General features: G+C 51.4%; 1 protein-coding gene across 6 annotated transcripts in view; it reads right to left on the bottom strand.

Moving 5' to 3' along the window:
* The window catches only part of DLGAP4 (DLG associated protein 4), a 194,385-nt gene that overhangs the window by 73,383 nt on the left and 96,065 nt on the right, over positions 1-24,937 (bottom strand). For 5 of the 6 annotated variants that reach the window (XM_029918643.1, XM_029918644.1, XM_029918641.1 and 2 more), the window contains exons 3-6: positions 9,080-10,151; positions 6,146-6,387; positions 3,707-3,821; positions 1,063-1,113 (exon numbers count right to left, since the gene is read on the bottom strand). In XM_029918643.1, the coding sequence (XP_029774503.1) occupies positions 1,063-1,113; positions 3,707-3,821; positions 6,146-6,387; positions 9,080-10,078 (1,407 nt within the window). In that variant the 5' untranslated portion in view covers positions 10,079-10,151. The remainder of the gene's footprint in view (positions 1-1,062; positions 1,114-3,706; positions 3,822-6,145; positions 6,388-9,079; positions 10,152-24,937) is intronic. The other variant, XM_029918645.1, reaches the window with a different exon arrangement.

Below are 24,937 nucleotides of genomic sequence, written 5' to 3'. Positions count from 1 at the left end.
AATGAGATAATTCATATCAAATGCTTACAACAGTGTCAGGAGGGTAAGCACCTGGTAACCTGTCCCTATTATTTAGGCGGCTCTGTGGGGTGAGTACAAGGATTTGTAAGTATTGGTTAAGAGGCTCCTAAGCTCTTGGCGGGGGTTGGCCAGTGGTCAGGGCTGTTGGTATAAATATCACTGAGGATATACTGTGTGCAGGGAATGCCCTGGAACTTTGTATGTTAACACATCACATCCTTACCGTAAGCCTGTGGAAGGAAGAAGTCACCTGGCTCACTGTGGGCTCCCCAAAGACCCTCTGGAATAATGTGTTTGACAAGAACTTTGACATGAGGGTGGAGGCACATGAGGCATCCACAGCCAGAATCAGGAGATGAGGGGCCAGGCCCAGATTTGCCCCTTGGGCAGGTCTTTGTTTGCTGCTGGCCGCAATGAGGGGGTGAGCTTGGAGCACCTTTCCTGTCTCTCTTTCTGGTCTTGGGGCTGGGGCCTGGGAAGGAGAAGAGGGCCGCTTCTAGGGGCAGGATGGGTGTGCATGAGAAGGGGGCGCGGTTAGGACAGCCAGATGGTGCCAGGACTAGCACCACCTCCACCAAATTTTGTAAAATTGAAAAGCCTCTGCATTCATGCCAACACCCCAACATACTTAAAAGTCTTGTTGGAGCCCAAGAAAGGAGAAAAGTTAGGGGATCTGGGGCCTAGGGCCTGGAAGCAAACACCACCAGTCTCCAGCCACCAACCTGTCCAAATAAAATAGTCTAGACAAAAGACCCGCAGAGTATGCTTTTTCTTATCCTGGGGTTATTTCTTACCCCATCCCTAGAACCTCGCCCAATGTTTCCCATTTTTGAGAAGAGGAAACTGAGACACAGAAAAATGAAGTGAAAGGGCCAGTGAGTGGAAGGTCAGGGCACAGAGTAGGTCTCAGTGAAGGTGGCTTTCCTGGCACTGGCTCTGTTTGCACCTGCCTGGGCAGCAGCTAGGACCCTCAGATGCCAGGTGTCAGGCCTAGCCCTGGAGTCTGGGGTTGGGGTATAAGAGAATGGCAAACATACTGACCTGCTGCTCATGGCCAAACAACTGGGGGATCAGGGAGGCCTGTCCAAAAATCTGCAGGAAAGAGAGGGGGAGGGTTATGGGGAGACCAAGGCTGGGCACTGACGTGGGGTAATCAGGCTCGGCTGCAAGAGAACTAGTGGCTGGCTGGTCTAACCTCCTCAGACTGGCCAAGGCCTACGTGCTTTAGAAGGTCTCACTTAGCTTCCTCCAGGGATAGAAGGCTCACTCCTTCTGAGACTGGCTGTTACTGAGGATTTTTAATCTGCTGTTTATGTTTCTTTTGGTCTGGCCCCTGGGAGATGCCGTCTGCTGCCTCTCACCTAGGCAGGCAGCCCCCTATTCCCCACATCTTCAGATTCAGCCCAGAACCCAGAGCCTTCTCTTCCCTGGTCAGAGCCTGGTGGGCAGGGGGCTCCTTCTGGCAGTAGTCAAGGCCTCAGAGACACAGCCAGAGCTGGGACATCTCTGACTTTAGGGCCACATATGTGGCTTGGGTCACTCAATCTTCTAGGGTAAGGGTTTGAGAGCTCAGAGGGCCCTGGCCTAGGAGAGAGCTGGAGTGGGCAGAGGGTAGTGGCAGAGACCCAGTGGCATCCCCAGCCTGGCTGATTCCATGTGCCCGTTTGTGTAGCCAAAGGACAAAAGTGTTCCAGATGCCATGGCAGGCAGAGGTGAAAGATGGGTTGTGTGAGAAAGACTCAGAGAGAAACATGGATGTGGGACCTACCAGACAGAGTAAGAGGGAAATGTGGGCAAGGGAAGAGAAAAACAAAAGGAGACAGATACAAAGAGGAAGAGTGGGGGATGAGAGAACATGGTAGGATGGGAGACACAGGGAGGGAAGCCACCCATTCAGCAAACACCTATGTGCCCTGTGTCTCATGCTGAGGACAAGGATGCCATGGGGAACCACACGGCAAGGGCCACTTGCAGGGGGGTCCTAATCTTAAGAGTTAGACACCAAGTAAATAAACAGGTATCATCCCAGATATGTAGTGCCGTGGGGGAATTAAGCAGGGTAAGGGAACAGTGCCCTCGGGGTTCTTTTAGAAGAACCATAGGGCAGGTTCCCTTGAGGTGACATTTGAGCCAAGATAGGAAACACAGAGAAGAACCACCTGAGCAAATATCTGAGAGGGGTGCTCCTGGGCTCCTGGGAGAGGGAACAGAATAGGAATTGGGTGGGTGTAGGAGGAGCAGAAAGGAGGCCAGTGTGGCTGGAACAGGGCAGGTGACAGAGCAAGTCTGAGATTCTGTGTGAGGGAGGCAGGCGCACAAGTCTGAGTGAGGAGTCTGGCTTTCACTGGGGGCAGGTGGGGGCCATGGAGTGTTTGGAATAGGAATGCGGTGTGACCTGCCTTACATCCTTCACAAGCTCCCTCTGACCACTGGGAACAGAGTGCAATTGACAGGCCTAGAGGCCTGGGCAACTGTTCTCGTGAGACTTAGTGGGGCCTGGATGGGGATGGCAGAGACAAAGAGTCTGGGGTGCTTTATTCCTCCCCACAACAACTTGGTCCGGGAATGACAGTGCTGTGGGCAGGGGGCTGGAGTGGGGGGTGGGCTTTGGCCAGGCCAGGAACAATGGAGTGGTGAAGAGCTGGGGTCCAAAAGCTTTCCAGGTCTAAGCAGCGCAAGCTCAGGCCATGGGGCTACACACAGTGGGACCCGCGGCCTGTTCCTGCCCAGAGAGGAGGCTGGGTATGTACCTGGTACCTCAGTTGCCTCACTCCACTACTATTAGCACGTGTTGCCTTCTCTGGGCCTCATGTCCACACCATGGGGGGAGCCCTCGAAACTTAGCTGGTCTTCCCTTGGCAAACCCTAAAGTGGTGTGTATGTGGCAGAGGCTGGGGTCCGGCTAGGTCTGACAGCCTTGGATCCCTGCCCAGCTTTGTCTTCTCCTTGCTATGTGGCCTCACCTATCTGAGCCTCAGTTTCCTCATCTGTGAAATGGGGATATAAATAACAAGCACACCCACTCCCGGAGATGGTTGTGAGAGTTCAAGGAGCTGGTAGTTAAGAGAATGAAAAAGTACATCACAACATGCTTATTGCTGTTAGTGGCAGAGGGTCTGGGCCCTGGAAGTCCAACTTTCCACTGAGCCAGTGGGACTTGGAGGTCCAGAGTGGAGAAGCAACCTACTCACGGTCACACAGCAAGATAATGATAATAACTGTAAAGTTAGGCACCCTTTGCTGAGAACACTACATTCATTATCTCATTAATTCCTCACAACTGTTTGAGATAGGCATTATCACCCTTCTGTGGTAAATCAGGAAACTGAGGCTCAGGGAGGGAGCGATTTGTCCTGGGTTCATACTTTCAGTGACAAGACTGGGACTCCGACCCAGATTTACAGTTATCTTCAGGGCTCCAGAGTCTATTGCAGTGGTGTGGTCCCTCCCTCAGGGTTCTCAGTTAGGCCATGCAATGTTAAGTCCTGTGATTGCTCTCCAGCCACAGGACAGTGGGGCCAACATACATACACAGGCAGCTTCAGGAACAAAGACCAAACAGAAGAACAGTGCGGACATCTGGGGACTGCTCAGCAGGGGCTGAGCCTGGATGTCTGCTGTCCTCTTGGCTAAGAGCTGGGCCTCTCCTAAGCCCAATGACTATCTGGCTACCCACTACCCTCACCTGGCTGATGCAACTGGAGTCGTTGAGGCTGTCGCTGACAGGGTTGTAGTCTTCTTCCCAGCTCGGACACTTGGAGGGCAGCAGCATGTCCACTGAATCCAGGCGGTCCAGACTCCTGGTGAGGGTAGGGGGCAGACAGGGCTCAGCACACCCATTGTTCAGCCTGGGAAACTGAGGTGCAGAGGGGAAAAGACTGGCCAACGTTATCCAGTGGCAGAGAGAAAAATGGAAGCCACTGCCAGTCTGTGTAGTGTTAGTGAGCGAAGGAGGGTGGGTGGGTGTCGGGGTCAAGGAGCACAGGGAGAGCTCCCAGCTTCTGGAGGCTTGCATCTGGTCCCCACCTGCCATGTCTGCTGCAGCCGCAAGGTGGCAGCACAAGCTCATTTTTGACCATTTCAAACCCAAGGCAGCGCACAGCAACCCAATTCTAAGGCCTCCTCCTCCACAGGTCTGGGGCAATTCCAGCGGCTGGAGAGAGGAGGTAGGTCAAGGCTCACAGCCTTGATCTCAGGCTAGAGCTGCCTAAAGGGTATCAGTTTCAACATGATATTTGGATGGCATCCACCAGCCTCCCAATGGCTCCCCATTTCTCATGGCCCTGGCTCTTCAATTTTTCTCACATCTAACTGATCCTGGGTTCCTCCTTCACCACTGCTCTGGGGTGAAGATCCAAGCACCCAACAGCTCAGGCCTTGACATAGATGAACTTGGATTGGAATCCAGTTTCCTCACTGGGTGACCCTGGGCAATCATAACCCCTTGCTTATGTCTCAGTTTCCTTACCTATAAAGTGGGGATGACAATGTGCCTGCCTGCTCGAAGATTCAATAATGCAGATTAAAGTGCAATGAGGCAGGCAAAGAGCCCAGAGTACAGCAAGTGCTGACAGATGGTGCCCATAACTATTGCTACTATTATTTAATTCCCTCTCATTCATGGTCTCTATCTGGGTCCTGTCCACCTCTTCCACCTCAGTGCCCACTGGTCATTCATGGAGATGTAGAATCCCAGTACTAGAAAGCGTCTTAGGGAACATCCAGCTTAGCCCCCTCACTTAAAGATGGGGAAACTGAGACTCAGAGAGGGACAGACCTGGGACTGGCCAGTGGTGTCCTGAATTCCCACCTGGAGGCCATTCCCTGCCTTCTGTCCCATTGTGCACCTCTTAAGCAAATCCCTGTCCCAAGGAGACTTGGCTTCTCTGAGGACACTGCCTCTCCCTGCATCAGTGCTATGTTACTGCTTTCTTCCCTCTGCCAAAATCTTCCCAGAAACTCTGGCTCATGTCCCCAGTAGTTGAAGAATTAAGCTTGTTTCCTTTAATTCTTCTTTTTGTTTCTGACTTGCTTTTGTTTCTTTTCCTCAAATGACTCTGAAACCATCCTAAGTTTTACCTGTTTTGCACTTAGTGATGGGCTTTTCTATAACTTTTTCCACCTTCTCCTTTTCTGTTCTGATCCCCATGGTGACTTCTGCATGTGAAAGACTTACATCTCTCTAACATTTCAATTGTTGCTTTCTGTGTGCATGTACCTCATTTGCCCATACTTTCATTAACTCTTCCAAGTCTTAAAGCAACAGGATGGGGGCTCGAATGGTGGAACTCCAGGCCGGGTGATGGGATAGGTAAAAGTTCTCTATCTCCTTTTGACCTCAGGATATATCCCCGTCCCCAGTCTTGGAGCTCACTATAGGCATGCATTACAGGGGCAAGGGCAGAGGGGCCTCTGGCCTTCCCTGGGCAGTACTTTGTGGCTACAAGTGGTGGGCTCATTAAGGGCAGGGTTCTCCTAGCCTGAAGAAGAGGGTTCCCTGGGGCAGTCCCCCTGTGGGAGTGGAACTCACCTGGGCATGTGGCTCCTGTGAGCAGGTTTACCTGGGCCACTCTAGAGAGTCTCCATATTGTTTACCAAAGGATGAGGCTCACCTGTGGTCAGAACTTAACTGTGAGGGGCTTATGGGGTGGTTCGACAAATGACAGGGTTCTCCAGAGTCAACTTATCAAATGTAGGGGCATAACCTAAGGATGACGATATCCTGGAGAGGGCTAAACTAAAGGGCCTGGATCTTTGGGACCCCGGGTTCACCCGTATCTGACGCTGTAGGGCTGGATTCGCCTATGGCGCGGGGCTTTCCTAGGGGCCCGTAGGAGAGGTAAGCGAGGTTCCCAGGGGTGGGACACACCTGTCAGGAGCTCATCTAGGGACTACCTGTAATCGGTGCCTGCGAGAGCGGAGGACGCTTTCCCGGGGAAGAGCTCACCAGATGGCCGGGCTCTCTAAGGCGCGGCTTAACCTGTGGGCGGCGCTCCCAGGAGGCGGGACTTTGGAGCAGTCTTGGGGCGGGATTCGGACTGCGGAGGGCTCTCCCGGGGGCGGAGCTCCGGGGGGCAGGGCTTGCATGTGGGCGGGGCTCTAGGAGGCGGGGCAAAGCGCTCACCGGCGGGGGTTGCTCTGCTCTCCCAGGGACTGCTGCGTGGCCCTTAGGTAGCTCTGACGCCGCGCCGCTGTCTTGGGTGAGGGCTTGGGGCTGCCGCCGGACTCGTCGCTGTCCTCGTCACCCATGGCCTTGATGTAGCTGCCGCTGCGCATGCGCCTGCAGGGTATGGGGCCCTCGGCCGCGGAGTCCGCCTCGCGCGGGGACAGCAGCGCGGTGCTCCACTCGCCGCCGCCGCCAGGCACCTGAGGACGGGCGGACAGGCCTCAGCGAGGGTGGCGAGAGGTGAGGGGCAGCGCACACCCTCAGCGCGCCGCCGGCCGCCCAGCCTCGGACACATCACCTGGGGAATGGTGCTCAGGTGCCTGGAGCTCCCCCACTCTCCACCTCGGAGGGTTTTGGCCTTCCATGCTGGGTACTGCCTTTGAAGCCACCCAGCAGCAGGGCAGAACCCCAGGCTGGGAAGGATATTTGAGTTCCAGAGACGGCTCTGCCACAGCTTCACTGTGTAGCCTTAAACGAATCCTTGCCCCTCTCGGGCCTCAGATTTCTCCATGGATCCCAGGCTGGGTGTGCCCCAGCCAAACTGCCTAGGCTGTACGATCACAGTGGTATCCACTGCAGCTCCCCTTTTGAGCACCCACTGTGTTCCTATCACTTCACCCTGTTACCTCAAAGGATGGCTTATGATCCCACTACATGGATGAGAACATCAGGCCAAGAAAGAGGCCCTCAGACCTGGTACCAAGAGGCTGTCCTAGGATGGGGGCAGGGAGGACTGGTCAGAGGACAGGAGCACATCAGCAGGGAGGCAGGGTCCTTGGAACCAGTCAACATCCTGTACCTCACTGGTGGATAAGCCAAGGCACAGGGTGCAGAGAGTCTTGTGGGGGTCTGACAGCCAGGTGGTGATCAGGAAAAAGGGCTGTTTTCCCATCTGACATGTATACATAGTGGACAGTCACCTCACGATGAAAGAGTACGCATATCTTAGTGCGTGAATCTCCCCCCAAGCACAGATTGAACCCACCCTGCTATGTCCACATCTCTCAGAGAGCAAGCATACCTCCCCACACACACTGATCTCACCCCACAGCCTCCACTTCATCACATGCATGCTCCTCAACAAGTACACAGCGTGAACACAGCACACTCACACCCCTCCGCACAAACACAGCAAGCAACCACTGCACTGAGGACACATCCCAACATGTGCTCCCCTCCCTGTGTCTTTGCCTCAACACGTACAGAGTGCACACCCTCTCCAGGTTCTGTACATTTCACCACAGATGTCCGGTAACACGCTTTTCTCAGTGTCCACAGCATACCCATTCTTCACTGCTTGCACAAACACACACTCCCAGGATCACCACACCTACACAGACACCACATCCTTCTAGATGCTCCGTGCTGCCAGTGGCCAATTCTTGGCTGAGGGGCAGTTCCTGTCTGAGACCTCCATCCCAGGACTCCCCCCTGCCCCCACCTGCCTCCCAGCTAACTTCCCAGCCAGTCACTAGGGCCTGCACATTCTATCTCCCAAACCACTTGCTAGCCCATCTTCCCTACCTCCACCTGTCCCTTGGGAAGGTGGCCTTCTATATTCCTACTTAAAACCTGTTGTTACCCCAGCATCACCCCACCCGCCTCCCATGACCCAAGCAGGCAGCACAAACCCCAGGGCCTGCAGGGCCACCCTTTCATGATGTTTCTGAAGCCTTTTCACATGATCAGACCAAACCACACCATTTTGAGAGAGAGCCAGGTCACACACCGCCCTTTCTGATGTTTCTAAACTAAGGAAGTGGATTGAGAACCACAAAAGCCTTAAATATATAAAATACTGCCTAGATTTCATTTTCCTCCTATTGAAAAAAAAATAGCTTTTCCCCCCATAGTCTCTGTCTTTGGAATTTTTATATAGAATGACAAGAACTCCGGGCTTTGTCAGACTTTGATGTTCATCTGGTTCAAAATGCATCTAATGTGTTCCCAAAGGCTGACCAGGCCTGTGCTGGCATACCCCCCCAGGATGAAGCTCTCACTACCTACAGAAGCAGACCCTTCCATCTTGGAGGGTATTGAAATCTGCTTCTGTAACTTCCACCCAAGGTTGGGCTTTGCCCCCAGGAACTGTGCCCAGTTCATAGCCACTGGCTCTTGCTCTTGAGAGCTCCGGGGGATGTGTAGCAACAGAGATGTCTCTGAGCCTTCTGCCAATTTCCAGGAGTGGGACATTGGTGCATAATAAATGCCTGTAATAAGTGCCTGAATAAACATTAACATTTGAAAGAAGCAAGTTAGTCCCCCAAGCTGGGTTAGGGCCTCCTGAAGCCCTCCATGCTGATCTCCATCACACTCTGTTCACACTGACATGACTATCGGTTTAGGTATCATTCTCTCCCAGCATCCTGATAATCGGGCTCTGTCTCATTTGTTCCTACTCTGTTCACTTAAATGTCCATCTGTTCCTCACCCTTCTCTCTTCTCACATATCCTGAGCACTACTTCTCTGCCAGACCCTGTCCTGGGCCTTAGGGACACACAGCTGTATCAGATGTGGTTTCTGTCTTCAGGGAGCCCCTGGTCTGGTGGGGATAGCAGGCAGGAGACTGGCAAGTAGAATGCTATGCAATTGGTCCTGTGAGGAGTGTGGATAGCACAGCTTCCAGATTTGTCCACTAGAGGGCAGGTACATGTTTTAATTCCTACTGTGGGCTGGACTCTGAAGAACCCTAATCAATGTCTGCTGAAAGCATGACCGGTGGAAGGAATCCTCTTATTAGCAGGTACTGCCAGACACCCATTTCACAGGTGTTTACTCACAGACGCCCAGAGTGAAGTGACTTTCCAGGTAAATCTGTGGTACAGCTGGCCTTCAGAGCTGGTGCCTTCCCCACATCCCTCACCCCATCCCTAACCCAGTCAGGGACCCACCTGCAGGTAATGGTAGGCTAGACCCTGGTGGCAGGATTTGGACTTTAGCAGGCTCTTATCCAAGGTAGCTGAGGTCTTCTGGCAGACCTCATGGGCGTGGCTGAGGGTCAGGGTGGACCAGGAGCCCCGCTTGACATAGTTGGTGTCAGTGCCCACCCCAAGGCTGGGGCAGGCGGCCGGGGGTGCAGGTGGGGGTGGTGGGGCAGTCAGCTCGGTGGTGTTGTTTTTGGCTGCTTTGAGCATGTGCCCGCTGATGGTGTTGTAGGCGTGCATGAAGTAGCGTGGCTGGCTGCGCTCAGCCTGTCGCCCTAGCGTCATCAGCCCAGAGGCTGGGCCACTGCTGCGGAAGGCGCCACCCTCGCCGTCCAAGTTGTCATCAGAGCTCCACCAGCCTGAGATGTTGGAGCGGCTACGCCTTTTGGGCTCCCCAGCCTTGGCCCGCTCCTTGCTCTTGGCCCTCCGGCCCTTGCCGTCCTCCAGGCCACCTTTCTTGCTGCCATTGCCACCAATCTTGCCTGCTGTGCCCTCCAGTGAGGGTGCCTTGGTGAAGAAGAGCCGCTGGACTGAGTGGACCAGGTGGCGAATGCGGCCAGGACTCTCACCACGGGCCTTGGCCTCACCGCGGGGGAACTGGAGCGTGCTAAAGCCATCACGGTGGATGGGCAGCTGCTTTTCAAACTGGTCCAGGAGGTTGGCAGGCAGCCGGTTGATCTTGGTGGCCTGGGCATGGCTGGGAAAGGGGCTCTCCTCTGGCACCTCAAAGTGGGAGTTATAGTGGATGCGAGGGAAGGTGCTGCTTGGAGGAGGCAGCTGGTTGTTGAGTGGGAAGAGACCATCCCCAGGCAAAGCGTTCTGGCCAGGGAAGCGAGCCTCGCGGGCAAAGGCCTCCGTGGGCGATAGCAGATAGGGGTTGCGGTCAGGCCCTGCAAACAGGGGTTCATGTGGTGGGTCCAGGCTGTCGGAGAGGTGGCGGGGGCGGCTGTCACCGAGGCCTTTCATGATCCCAGCCCTCGGGGCAGGGTCCGTCGCCCTAGTGGGGCGCCCGGGTTGCTTCTCCCGGGCGGCAGCTGTCCTGGAGGAGAGAAGAAAGAGAATAATCAGCTGAATTTGGAGGGGACAGGGTTCTAAGAGTCACCCAGACCTCCACAGATATCAGGATTGGGAGGATTACTGAAGACTCTTGGCCTGCCCTTAACATTTCGGGGTGGAGGACAAGAAAAAAATGGAGGCCCACAAGATCTCATGCTGGCCCTGGGAATTCCAGAGTCCCTGATATCTGTGTGGCTCTGGGTGAGCATGTCCATTTGGCCCCTGGACACTCTTGCCTTTAAGGAAGAACATGGTTGTAAGAGGGCCAGAGAAGACTTTTTTTTAATGTTTATTTTTGAGAGAGAGAGAGTGAGCAGGAGAGGGGCAGAGAGAGGGGAACAGAGGATCTGAAATAGGTTCTGTGCCAACAGCAGTGAGCCTGATGTGGGGCTCGAACTCACAGACTTCGAGATCATGACCTGAGCCAAAGTCGGATGCTCAACCAACCCACTGAGCCACTGAGGCGCCCCCAGAGAAGCCATCCAAAGAGTAGGGCCCAGGATAGGGCCTGTCTCACCTGGGTCTGGGTCTGGGTCCAGCTCTTACTTTAGGAGAGAATCCTACATCAAAAGTAGAGCCTCTATAAAAATCTGCTCTGTCCCTCAACAAATGTCTACCAACTGTGACTTCTGGGCTAGGCTCTGGGGCCTCCAAACATCAGAGAAGCCAAGAAACCCATTAGCATATCATTTACAACTGGGATAAATCAATGATGGCCACAGAGTTCTCAGCGCGTCAATGACAGGAGCACATCCTCAAGACTGGGTGGACAGGACAAGGCCTTGGTTGAGGGTGGCATTCAGGTGGAACCATTGTGACTCAGTTTCCCCATCTGTAAAATAGGGCAGTTGGACTGGTTAGATCTTTCATCCAGGGCCATGCAGGAATACCAGTCTCAAACTTAGGCAAGTACCTTTCCTTTCTGGGCCTCAGTCTTCCCAGAGGGGAGGTTAGCAAGGTTTCTGAGCCCGGGCCCCACCACCAGCTCTACTCAGAGGAGTCCCAAGACTTGCTGTGGACTGTGTGCTCAGCATGCTTAGAATCTGGAAACAATCAGTGTGGCTGGAACAGAGCAAGTGAGGATAAGGGCAGTGGGGGTAGAGCTCTTGGAGGGGTGGGCCAGGTCAGAGTGGCCAGGCTCCAACTGAAGCCAAGAATGGTAGGCAGAATGATTGCTCCCAAAGTAGCCCACGTCCTAATCCCCCAAACCTCTGATTACGTTATTTTACATGTTAAAAGCGTCTTTGCATATATGATTAATGATCTTGAGATGGGAAGATTATCCTGGATTATCTGGAGGGGCACAATCTAATCACATGGGTCTTTTTAGAAGGGAACCTGAAAGTGTCATGATGGAAGCAGAGGTCAGTGATATGGGGTCACAAGCCAGGGAATATGGGCAGCTTTTAGAAGCCAGAAGAGGTAAGGAGTCAGATTCTCCTCTAGAGCCTCCAGAAGGAATGCAGCCCTGTGACCCATTTTAGACTTATGACCTCTAGAACTGTAAAATAATAAATCTGTGTTGTTTTAAGCCACTAAGTTTTGGAAACTTGTTACAGCAGCCATAGAAACGAACACACCAAGCATGGGTTCTGGTGTCTCAGACTCTCTCTCACCCCTCAGAGCAGCTCTTAAGGCAAATTCCAGATCCCACTAAACACTACGTGAAAAACACTGGCCTAGGTGAAACCTCCATCATATAGATGGGGAACTATCTGTGCAGCACTATGTTCTTGATGCCTACTCAAGTAAGGCCAATGATACTGAAAACTGGGAACGCGATTTGCAAACACAGCCCTGCTGGCTCGCTGGCTTGGCAGGGGCCTGATGCCCAGAAATGCTGGAGATGGAGAGGGCTGGTCATTAGGAACAGAAGACAGTGGCAGAGCGCTGCCCCAGAATGCACACAACACAGCCCAGAGCATGTTTTCCAGCCCTCCCAGGGAGAAGCTGGCTTCAATTTTACAATCCTGAGTTTCCCCAATAGGACCATATGAGCCAGGGACTATGCCTTCCTGCCTCCCCAAGCCTCAGACTGTATGTTTGTCAAATGGGGCCAAGACGAAGACGTGAAGGAAGGTGTGGGCAAGTGCTTGGTGAATTGTGAAGTGTTGGTACATGCTTATTCCCTGGCCCAAGACCTGGTGGTGGTCTTGACTGATGAGGCTTCTCACCTGGCTGTTTGGGGAGGTTGGGTCTTTGCCCCTGGGGTTACAGGAGAGAGAGTGGGGGCTGCCACCCTCAGGGATACCTCTAGAGATCAGACAGACATTTTAATAACCACAAGTGACCTCTGAACTTCTTTCCTTCCTGTGTCTGGGCCCTCATGTTAAAAGAGTCCCTTTCTCTGACTTCTGGGCCTGCATGTCTGTCCTTCTACTCCACCTTAAATGCCAGTGCCTCCCAGGGCTCTGGGTGGGCATATAGTGTCCCCACATCAGTAAAATGCTTTGACATCACCCAATGGGGGCTCATACCAGACACCTGAACATCTCCTTAAATCCTTCCCTCTTCTGACTTTCTATGTTCTTCCCCTAGTAACAATCTCTGCTGTGCCTGGAAAATGATTCCACCCCTGTCTCACTTCCTGTAGTCTAGGTGGAGCCATCCCTATCCCAGAACCCCAGGAGTGGACACATGACCCAGGTCTGGCCAATCAGAACCCTGCATCCCTGAGTACTGATTGGCTCGGAGATGGAAACATGATCTTTGCTAGCCAATGAGAATTGGTCCTGGGATTATGGCTGGACTCTTCAGAAAGAGGGCTGCTGTGCTTAGCAGAGTGTCAGCCTGGAGTCTTTTGTCAAAATATTGCTTAAGTCTCAGACATGAGAGTCAAGAGATTTTTGCTTAGTTGGGTTTCTGTATCTTTCAACAAGAGCCAGACTGATACTGGCTTACTGTTCATTTGATCATTACAGCAGTGGCTGTGGGTGCTCGCCCATATTTCCTGTGGACTCATCACTGTGGTGCCCAACAGACTGACTATGACCATCAGCATCTGCATCCCTGTGGGAAGTGGGGGAGCTTTCTCCAGCAGCTGGAGACTGCTCTGCTCACGTGTGTTGCCATAGTCTCAACAACCTCCCCTCCCCCAATCTACCTACAGTCCTCAACCAGTGACTGTTGGAGGGTTAATATATAAATACCCCAGCTCCTCCATCCCTCAGGTAGGACAACTGAGGAACGGGCTCTACACCGACTCTTGGAGCTTCCCAGTGGTACTGAGCTCCAGTTGCTTGCAGTGGTCACTCCCTTCATTGGCTACCTCCCCTTCCCTGACTTACCTCTCCCCTTCCACACTGTGCTGCCTGTTTCCAAATGAAGTACTTGCACTTGAATTTTGGTCTCGGGCATACTTCTGGGAAACGCCAGCTGTGATAGTCACTGAGTCTCCGTGATTCTGCCTCAGTTATGTATTCTGATGCCATCTCCTCTCTGTATCCTCTGCCTATGGCACTCCCACCCCTCACCTGGGAAACTGTACAGCCTTCTCCCTGGTCTCTCTGTGTCCACTCTAAAACTCCTATTATCCAGGTTCCAAACTGCGGCTGGAGTGACATTGCTAAGATGCCAAAGCAGTAGTGTTCTTCCTCTTCAGTGGCTCCCCTTTTCTCTTGGGATGAATGCTTGACTCTTGAGCTTGGCATTCAAGTCCATTGGAGAGATAATCTCTGTAAATCTCTAACCCTCAGCTCCGGCCACATGGCTTGCTGGTACTAAAGATTGTCAACCTGGGGAAGGGACAACTTAAGTTTTGACAGCAAGGTCACTCCAGGCCTATTTCCTGGGTCTCTTGACTCAACCCAGGCCCCAGCCCACTGGCCCTCTTGAAACAGAGGGTCTGCAAAGGAAGGGGCCAAGATTGCCCCCTGAGAAGCAGAGTGTGAGGAGGGTGGGACAGCATGAAGAGGTGCCTCAGCAGAATGGAGGCCACAAAGGCCCAGGATGGTCTAGTTGCTGCCAGTTTCTCCAGCTTTGTCCCTGTCCCTTGCTTTGCCTTGCTGGATTTTCTTCCTAGTTCTCATGGCTCTTGGAAACTCTCACATGTTCCTTGCTTGCTAGTTTATTACACATTGTCCCCTGGATCTGTCCTGTCCAATAGGGCGACCACTAAGCCATATGAGCTGTAGAGCACTTGAAATGGAGCTGGTGCAATTGAGAAGCTGAATTTTTAATTAACTTAAATTTAAATATCACATGTGGCAAGGCCTACTGTATTGGACAGTACTCTTCTAGAACTTCAAACACACCTCCAGGAAGAAACCTCCATCTCCCCATCTTAAAGCTGGGGTCCAAGATACTCTCTTCTAACACCTTGTCTACATTTTTTAGTTGGAAACTTAATTCATTTATTTTATGATCTTTTATGTTTTAATAAATGTGTCATTGGAAAGGCTAGACATTTCCCCCTGAGTACCTATTTGGCTACATCTCACAGATTTTATTTCTCCACAGGTTATTTTCCCTCCTCTTTTAAAAAAATAGAGGTGAAAATCACATAATATAATATTAGTCATTTTAAAGTCTATAATTCAGTGACATTCAGTACATTCACAGTGCTGTGTAACCATTACCTCCATCAAGTTCCAAAACATTTTCTTAACCCAAAAGAAAACCCAATCCCCAATGAGCAATCATTCCCTGCTCCTTCCTCCTCCTGGCCCCCAGCAACTGAGCTACCCAACACCCCCCTTTTTAAAATTCTGTTTAAATTTCTGAAGCAATCCCAAACTGTTTCCCATAGTGGCCCCACCAATTTACATTCCTACCAGCAATGTATGGGTTCCAATTTCTCTACCTCCTCACCAGTGGTTATTCTGCTTTTTTTTTTTTTAATTGTACCCATCTTAGTAGGTGTGAATTGGTATCTCATTGTGGTCTTGATTTGCATTTCCCTGATGACTAATGATGTTGAGCATCTTTTCACGAGTTTATTGGCAATTTGCGTATCTTCTTTGGAGAAATGTCTATTTAAGACTTTCGCTCATTTTAAAATTGGATGATTTGTCATTTTTGTGGTTGAGTTGTAGGAATTCTTTACATATTCTGGAAATTAAACCCTTATCAGAGATATGATTTACAACTGTCTTCTCCCCTTCTGTCCCTATAAGGTTTAAGTTTTTGTGTTTAAAAAAATTTTATTTATTTTGAGAGAGAGAGAGAGAGAGAGCGAGAGCGTGTGTGTGTGTGTGTGTGTGTGTGTGTGTGTGTGTGTGTGTGTGTGCAGGTGCAGGGGAGCAGTGGGGGGGGGGGAGAGAATCCATGCTGTCAGCACAGAGCTCAAGGTGGGACTTGAACTCATGAACCGTGAGATCATGACCTGAGTGGAAATCAAGAGTGGGACACTTAACCAATAGAACCACCCCACCCCTCCCTGGAGATTTTAAATAGGTAGTGTTTTTCAACTTTCCCTAGGCTAGCCACTCACTCTTTCCTTCCTCATCAGCACTGATGCTAATGAGGATCCCCCCAGCATCTCCTGGCCTGTCAGTTGCACAGTGAGTCCATGATCACACAACCTCCTTGTGGGCAAGGACCCATTTTTCTCATCAGGGGGACAATCTGGAGATGGACGTGCAGTGGAAGCTGTGATGGCCGCCCACAATGGAGGCACTCATGTCTCCGGCTGCCAAGAGCACTGGCTGCCTACAGTTCACACTGGATACCTGGTACCTGCTAGGACTTGCTCTCAGCTAAAAGGAGATGCCTCGCTCAAGGTGACATTCCTTCTCAGCCAGCAGCCGGGAACTGGTTGAGGTGCAGGCATCAAAGCTTGGCCCTCCTGCCCAATTCAGAACAGCCCTGAAGGGCCATGCCAGCTCCAGAGCTGCCCATGAGGTCAGCAGAGGTCTTTGCTGTAACTGCATCTCCATTCAACTCCTCCCTCCGCCTGATCCTGTGCCTCTCACCTCAGAGTCAGCTTCCTGGGGAACCTGACCCTAAGACAGGACGTAACTGGGTTCTACTGCTTTCCCTCCTCACCGAGGGACATTTGGCAACTTAATCACTCCCCCTAGGCCTCAGTTTCCTCTTCGATAACATGGGGGATGAGGATCCTAGTCCTTTTCGAGACAAGGATGAGGATTAATTGTGATATCATATGGGAAGCATCTGGCACTTAGGGCTCAATAAACATCAATCATGCTTCCCTCCTCACTTTGCTGCGCTTCCTGGGGACAGGCCAATGCTTCCCATGCAGGGATGCTACATAGCATTGTGGCAAGTGCAGGCACCTGCACCTGCATTCAAATCCTGCCTCTACTCTTGCTGCAACCTCAGACCCGTCCCTCCGGGCCTCAGTTTCCACCACTAGGCATTGGGGGTTTGAGTGAGGGTTATGTGGGCATCTGGTCACACTGATTCCCTCTGAACACTCTTGAACAGAGCTCCTGGGACACTGGGTACCAGTCTGTCAGCCACCCAAAACCCAGGGGTGGCAGGAGCCTCACCTTGGGGAGGTCTTAAAATAGGCTGGCCTCGGTTTTGCAGGGGAAGCAGCTGGCTGCCTCGCGCTGCCTTTGTCTCTGAGCTATACTTAGGCCCATCCGGGTGCCCATAATTATCTCTCATTAATATAAGCCTCATTGCCCTCACGGAAACATGGAGGCACCAGCGGAGCTGCTGCCTCCCTGGGAACCCTTCCTGCTCTGTGGTGCAACCGTGTCTGCTGTCACTACCCTCATCTACACACAGTGGGGGCTCCCTGCCCTACCCAGCTCATTCTGGAGCCTGAGTTGGCCTGTGAGCTTAATTAGGGACAAGGCCAGGAACGGAACCCAGCATGACTCCTCCTGAAGCAAAACTCACCTGATTGCATCATTTCCCTAATCTGGGACCTTCTGTGGATCCTCTTCCCTCCTCAGTTCAAATTCCTTGGCGAGGCAGTCAAGACCCTTGCTGATGTAACCCCAAACCCCCTTTTCCCACATTAACAAACCCATTTCCCCTCTTGACAGCCCTCCTCTTTAACCAGCCCAGATCCCTTACTATTTTCTACTTATATCTTCTGTATTTGGTGGTACCAGCAAGGCTTGTTTTGTCTAAGACTGAGTTAACAGAGATAGACAGTCTAAATGAAGGGAGGGGATAGTTCCCTTCAATGCTGAACCCTGTGGTTAAGAGATAGCGAACTAGAGCAGGGCACGGGAGGGTGAGCCAAGTGATGAAAGCCTGGAAATGATGTGGGTGGAATGGCAGAACATTCTAGGGATGTTCACAGCAGTCCACGGAAGACATAGCCACTGCCGTAGGCATGAAAGAAGTGTGGAAGGGGAAGGAAGAAAAGTTCCATGGAGCCTCCAGGACCTTGGTGCTGCCTGGGGCAGGGATGGAGGCGGAGACAGACTGTGACTTCATCTCTGGGGGGCCCCTCCCATTCTCCTCCTCCACTCCTTGCCACACCTGCGCTCTCTCTTGCTGGCTTCTCCTCCTCTGACCTCTACATGCTAGAGGAACTGGGTGCTCTTTGCTTCTCTCTACCCTCTCTCTCCTGCTGATCTCATCCAGGCTCATGGCTTTAAACACCACATATATCTGACAACTCCTAAATTTACATCTTCCGCCCAGTCTCTCTCAAACACCAGACACCTACCTCTGCCTCCCTGACATCTTGCCCTGGATGTCTGACAGGTCCAAAATCGAATGCCTGATCTCGCACCCACCCCAACCTGTTCCTCCCACAGTCTACCCCAATTCTGCTCATGACAACATCATCCTCCTGCTCGCTCAGGTCAGAAACCTCAGGATCATCTTTGACTCCTTTCTCTCACCCCCATATTCCATCAAACAGAAAATCCTTCAAAACAACTCCACCTTCAAGATATCCCAGAATCCCACCCTCATGGCCAAGTCCCTCTCTCTCTCACCCAGATGACAGGATTCCTATGGCCCTTAGACTAACAGCAATCTTCTTACTCATCTTGTTTCTTCTTGCTTTTCCAACCTCATTTCCTGCCCCTACTCCCTTGGGCCTCCATTCTGTTCTTTGAACACGGGTCATTAACTCCCATCTTGGGGCTCCTGCCCTGCCTGTGTGTCTGAAATGCTCTGTCCCCCTTACACCACATGACTACTCCTTCTCTTCATCAAGTCTCAGTGCACAGGCTACCTCTGCAGAGAGGCGGCCTTGACCGCCGTCAGGAGCAGCGCTTCACCTGCCAGCCCTCTGCTGCATAGTCCAGATTTAGGTCTGACAGAGTTTGGCACAGCAGGGACAGGGTCTTTGTCACTGCTGTGTCACTAGCACCCACATGGGGTCTGGACACAGGAGAGGCTCATACAGCTTTTGCTAAATCGAAGACTGGCAGAAGATCCTGACGGATGCCTAGAAATGATGAGACAGTGAGGCAGCCCCAGGATGGTGAGTTTTCAGCTCCAGCTAATCATGGTGATCATTTATTGAGTGCTTACTGTGTACTAGGTGCTTCCCGTATGTGAACTCATTTAATCCTCACTGCAGTTCTTGCTGACGGGGATGAGGAGTATGCTGTGGTAGTCACGCTCCAAACGCACCCCAGTGATCCCCATTTCTAGGTAGTCATGTTCCAGTGTATGTCCCCCTGGCACTCCCCTGCTGCCACACAAGTCAGAGTTGACTATGTAACAGTAGGATATCGTGAAAATGACCGAGTATGACTTCTGAGGTAAGTCAGAATGGACACTGCCTTGCTCTCTTGGATCACCAGCCCTGCGAGAAGCCAGCCACCACGTTGTAAGGACACCAAGCAGCCCTAAGGAGAGGTCCACGTGGGGAGGACTTGAGACCTGTCGACGACCAGCACTAACTGGGAGCCATGTGACAAACCATCTTGGAAGCAGACCCTAAGCCTCCAGTTAGGACTTAGAATGAGGAAAGCCTGGGCCGACAACTTGACTGGAACCCCATGAGAGTCGCTGGGCCAGAAGCTACCCACTGAGGCGGCTCCTAGGTCCCTGACTCTCAGAAACTGTGAGATAACACACGTTTATTGTTTTAAGCCACCAGCAAGTTTTGGTATAATTTTTAATGCAGAAATAAGTAATAGGCCCATAGACCCCTAGTGGCTAAAGTCAATTGCCCTAGGCCCCTCAGCTGGTGGGGGTGGGGTGGGGTGCCTGGTGTGAATAGATCTGACTCCTGAGGCCACATTCCATGGCTATGCCCACAAGGCTGAGGTTCCAGGATCCTTTTCATCTATGACAGCTCCGTTATGCTGATGAATTCAAGGTCCGAATTGCTCCCAGCCTAAGTCTGTGTCCATAGCAACTGTTTGAAAAGCGTAACATTCAATCAACTGGTTGTTGGTCAACAAGAGAGCAGGCAATGGCTCCAGCTGCTCAGGACGTGTGTCCTCAAAGCAAGGGCTTCCTCCTCTGCTTGAAGCTGAATTCCTATGCTGCCCATCCTGATGGTGAGCTCTGAGGGGCATAGATTTGGGGCCGTGGGGTCCTTTGGTGACAGGGGGCTTCCCAGGCCTTTCTGACACCACATCCCATTTAATCTTGCCTATGCTCAGCTGAGGCTCCAGAGGTCACAGACCAACCGTCCCCCAGTCCTGCCCCCAGCGCTCATCTTTGTGTGATAGATAAGGAAAAGACAGAAGCAAACAGGCCTAGACCCTCAGAACAAAGGGACAATAGAGGCAGAACCACAGAGTCATCCTTTTAAAAACCCAAATCGAATCACTTCACCCAGTTCCCTTAAACTCCTTCAAGATCTCCCCTTGCCCTCAGGCAAAACTCCAGCCTCCTTCTACTGACTCAGCCACTCTTGGCCTCCCCATTTGTTATTTCTCCAGCGTGCCCAGTTCTTTCCTGCCACAGGGTTTTTTTCACATGCTGTTCCCTCTGTCTGAACATTTTTCCTTTCAGCTCCTCACATATCTGGCTGCTTCTGTTGATTTGAATTTCTGCTCAAACATCACCTCCAAGGGTGCCTTCCCTGACCCTTGAGTCTAAGATGGTTCCCCCAACCCACCCTACTTTCTCTCTTGACCCCTTCTTGATTTCCTTCAAAGTGCTTCTCAGGATCTCTACTTATTCTGCTTGGTTCCTTGCGCGCTTGATTAATATCCATCTCTTCATGCTCTGTGGGCTCGGAGATTGACGGGAAGCGCGGGGGGTCTATGCCTGTTTCGTTTTCCATAATATCGCTGGTACTAAGGACAGAATCATCACCTCGGAGGTGCACAGCAGTAGCTGCTAAATGAATGGGGTAGTCGGAGCCTCAGAGGCAGAGGGGCTGGAGAGAACTGGAGCTGCCCAATGGAAGAGAAGGTTGTTGACTGTTGGGCTGCCCCATACCCCTTCCTTGCTTCTTCTCCATGTGTGGGTCCCAAATGGGCTGGTCTGGTGTTTCTGTTCCCCAGAACCTTCTTGAAAATGCTCTGTCCCTAGCCTCTTCCCCTGCTAAATACCCATGAAGCTAAGAAGAGCCATCCCATCCTCTAAGAAGTCTTCCTTGACCTTGCAGATGGGAGTGGGGTGAGGCCTTCTCTGAGTTCCCTTCTGATGGGAGCTACCACCCTAAGGATTCACAGATGGCCCCAAGTGTCTCTGTACCAGAAGCGGGACCCTGCACAGAGCTGACACTCATAAATGTTCTTGCATGAAGACGATGACATGCATCCTGGTTTGCCCAGGTTCTGCCTGTTGCCCTGCAGTCCCTGATGACTAGTGTGCCCTGTTTCATTCTCAAAAGTGTCATGATTTAGATGATGAATTATATGCTCACCCACGCAAGAAAGAGCATGGGTCTGTGGCTGAGATGAAGTAAATGAGGTCTGGTCTGAGATTCTTCTCTGGATTTCCAAGCCAAGACTCCCTCAATCCATGGGAATCAGGGTCACCCCACCCTCAGCAGGTAGGAAAAACCTGACTGGGGGAGATGAGAGGGTGATGATCACAACTGCCTCCCTCCCCTCCACCTCCAGACCCTCCAGGCCTCACAGCCCTGTTCTAGATACTCTCTGCAGTGGCCCCAGGGAGGCCTGAGGACAGACCTGCCCGCCTGCAGGCAGTGCAGTATGGAGGCCATGAATATGGGTTCTGAAACAAGCCTCATCAAATTTGAATCCTAGTGCTGTGTGAGCCTGAGCCAGTTACTGAACCTCCCTGAGTCCAGTGTCCTCCAGAGGCCATTGGTAGAGGTAAATAAGTTAATATTGACAGATGGCTTAGCACAGTACCTTTTACACAGTGAGTATTCTAGAAGTATTCTCTGTTGCTATCCTTATCAACATGAAGGACCCACCATGGGCAAAAGGGCTGGGCACCATCCTTGTTTAGCCACTTGGAAGTTCAGAGAGGAGATGAAGCTTGGCCTGGATCACACAGCTGTTGGCTGCAATGGGATGTGAACCCGGGCCTCTGGACCTCTAAGCCAGTGTTCTCTGGAGGTCTCAAATAAATAAGGGGTGGGTGTGTCATGGGCTGTGGGCACTTTCTAAGTGGCCCTCACACTTACGTATGTGCCCAGAGCCTGTCTAGACCTGCTCTAGCTATTTAATGAAACTTAAGGGTGCCTGGGTGGCTCAGTCGGTTAGGCATCCAACTTCAGCTCAGGTCATGATCTTGTAGCATGTGGGTTTGAGCCCCACACTGGGCTCTGTGCTGACAGCTCAGAGCCTGGAGCCTGCTTTGGATTCTGTATCTTTCTCTGTGCCCCTCTCCCCATCTCAAAATAAATAAACATTTTTTAAAAACAACTTAAATACAAGTAAGTGAAAATTAAAATGTAGTTTCTCAGTGCCACTAGCCACAATTTCACTGCTCAATGGCCGTATCTGGCTATATGCAGAGTGCAATATAGACCATTTCGGTCAGAACAGATAGCACTATGGGACAGTACTGGCCTAGAACTTGATCATTGCCCATGATGTTGTCCGTGATGCTTACATGGGACTGAAGGAGATAGGGATGGGGTCTTATACTCTGTAGTCCCCAGAGAGCCTCTCTAAAGCCTATGAATTGGGGAATGTTCAGCACCAAACCTGTAGTGTCTTGTCCATGCTTCTCATGCTCTGCTTTGCTGACTAGGCTCCAGCAGGGGCTGGGACTCGCCCAAGGTCACACAGCAGGGGGAGGCTGCAAGGGGCTCAGGTCTCCTGACTCTGTGCTTTCTGTGCCCTAGCACCCCACTGCTCAGGCTGGAGAATCAGCAGTCAGGCCACGTTTGGCAGAGATGCTGGTCAACAGGAATGAGTTTTTGCTGATGTAGGGATGATGGTGGGGGACAGCTGGCCACAGCCTCAGAGTGAGTTGCCCATCACCCCCATGGGTAGCTCCCCGGGTCACACTGGATGACTCTAGGGCTGGGAAGAAGACAGAGGCAAGGCTCATCTTCTCCCCTTCCCATTCTAGTAAGATCTGGAAGGACCTCAATAATCTCCTTGGCTGCCATTCAAAAGCAATATTTGTTGTTGTGCTCATAGGGGCTGAGACACTGGTGGACTCACTGTGTGGCCTCAGGCAGGTCACCTTCCCTACCTCAGGTTACTCATTTGGAAAATGGAGATGATCATCCCAACTGTGTGGGGTCCCTGTGAGGAGCCAGACAGTACTAGCTGAATGGAAGGGTATTTGTCCACCAGGAGATGCTAAGGGAAGAAGAGAGCAGGTGTTGGACTTCGTCTGACTTGGGTTGGAATTCAGTTCCACCTTCCAGGGGTCTGACCTCATGCAGGTCAGCAGGCTTCTCTTAGCCTCAGTTTCTTCACCTGAGAAGAATGGACGAGCTAAGTCACTTGCTCTACAATGGACTGTCAGTCAGCCATAAAAAAGAATGAGGTGCTCATGCACAGTAGAGCATGAATGAACCCTGAGAACATTACACTGGGTGAGAGGAGCCAGACACTAAAGCCCACATAGTGTATGGCTCCATTTGTATGTAATGTCCTGAATAGGTAAAGTAATAGGACAGAAAGTAGATTAGTGGTTGCTGGGGGCTGGGAGGGGGAATGAGGAGTGACTTAAGTGGGTATTAGATCATTGTTAGATGAAAGAGTTCTAGAAAGAGACATGGGTGATAGCTGACAACATTGTGGATGTATTTAATGCCACCCAATTGTACACTTTTAAGTGGTTAGAAAGGTAAATTTGGTTAAAATGTGTGTATTCTACCACAATTTAAAAAATTAAGATACTTCACTTGTAGAATATTTATAAGATTCAGCAGGAGCATGTCTGTAGAGCATCTAGTAAAATTTCTGGTCAGTGCTCTATAAAGAGGAGCTGTGGTTGTTACATGAGCTCCCAATAGCCTTTCAAGACCTTTCTGGAGCTTATTTGTCCAGTGTTTCCTATGTATACCTAAGCACTTTCTATGAATTATCTTGTTGGAACCCCAAATCAGCCCTGTGAAATGCATCCTGCCAATGACCCCATTTTACAGAGGGAGAGTTGAGGCATGGAAGGAAGTGACTTGCTCAAGGTCAGACAGGTAGGATTTGAACCCAGGCAGTTTGTCTCCAGAGCCCATGCCTCCAGTTACCTCCCTGAGCTACCTCTTAGTTTTCAGGTAACAACGTCCTTTCAGGTAACAACGTCTGCCACCAGCTCCCAGAACCCTGGGCTGGGTCAGGGGACACAACCTCTAACTGCCTGCTCACCACCACCTTCCTAGGAGAAAACTATTAGGGGAAGGTTGTCCAAGGGACACACTGCCCCACTCTGTGGCCTCAGAACTCTGAATGTGGAGCAGGCGGGCTCTGGAGGTCACCTGCCCTGGCCTGTTTCATTCTGGCCCTCACTGAGGGACCATCCTGGAAGGTTGTGTTGGCAAACGGCAGAACAAAATGGTCAGAATGCCACCAGCACATTTAATTCAATTCCTCCAACATTTATGGGGCCTGCTTTGTGACTCAGAGGGTTCCAGCCCTTAAAGATCAGGCGGCCAAGAACAGGAGGCAGAAATACACATAGCAATTAGAAAACACATAAAAATAAATTCCAGGAAACGTCAAAGACAGGGTGAGCAGCCCAGTGAAAGGAAGGATCAATACTTACTGGGGCACCAGGATGGCTCCCTAGAGGAGGTGGCATGTTGGCCAGATGTCTGAGGACAAGTAAGATTTCAACAGATAAAGGTGTAGGGAAGAACATTTCATAAAAGCGGAAGGCATAGACAAATCAAGGTCAGAAGTGAGGGGTGGGGCAGTGCTGGAAAAAATACCAAATTGTTCGTGTGGCAAGGGTGAGCTTTGAGGGGGAGGGAGAGGCAAAGGTCGGGGTTCAGATCCTAGAGGGCTTTGGTGGACCCCAGGGACTCTAGATTTAAACTGTAGGCCACCTGCCATCAAAATAGAGGAGGGCCTCTGAGGCCACAGGCACCAGCAATCCCATTTCCAAGAATTATTCGGCAGCCTTGACTTATGCACGTGGGAAACGGGAGTGCAAAGCGTTCTTCCTGAAAGGACATAGTTTGAAATCTTGGGAGAAAAATAGTTTGCACTAGCAAAAATCTGAAAACAACCCAAATGTCCAGGAGGAGACTGGATAAGCAAATTATGCTCCAGTACACTATGGAATACTATGCAGCTGTGAAAAAGGACAAGGTTGCTCTAGTAGTGACATGAAAAGCTCTCCAAAAATACACTGCCAAGTAAAAACAGCAGCGGGCAGAACAGGGTTATGGTATCTGTCTCAGTTTGGGTTCTCCCAGAAGCAGACCCGTAGCCAAGGATTTGAGTCTTTTGGGAAGATGATTCTAGGAAGCACGAGGAGGGAGCGGGAAGCTAGACAAGGCAATAAAGGTTGCATTCCTGAACTATAGGCAAGTGAGCTCCATCC

This window comes from Suricata suricatta, chromosome 12, assembly GCF_006229205.1.
Source record: "Suricata suricatta isolate VVHF042 chromosome 12, meerkat_22Aug2017_6uvM2_HiC, whole genome shotgun sequence".
NCBI classification, from domain to species: domain Eukaryota; kingdom Metazoa; phylum Chordata; class Mammalia; order Carnivora; family Herpestidae; genus Suricata; species Suricata suricatta.
Note: the sequence above shows the minus strand (reverse complement) of the source record. Positions and strands in the feature narration are given on the sequence as shown.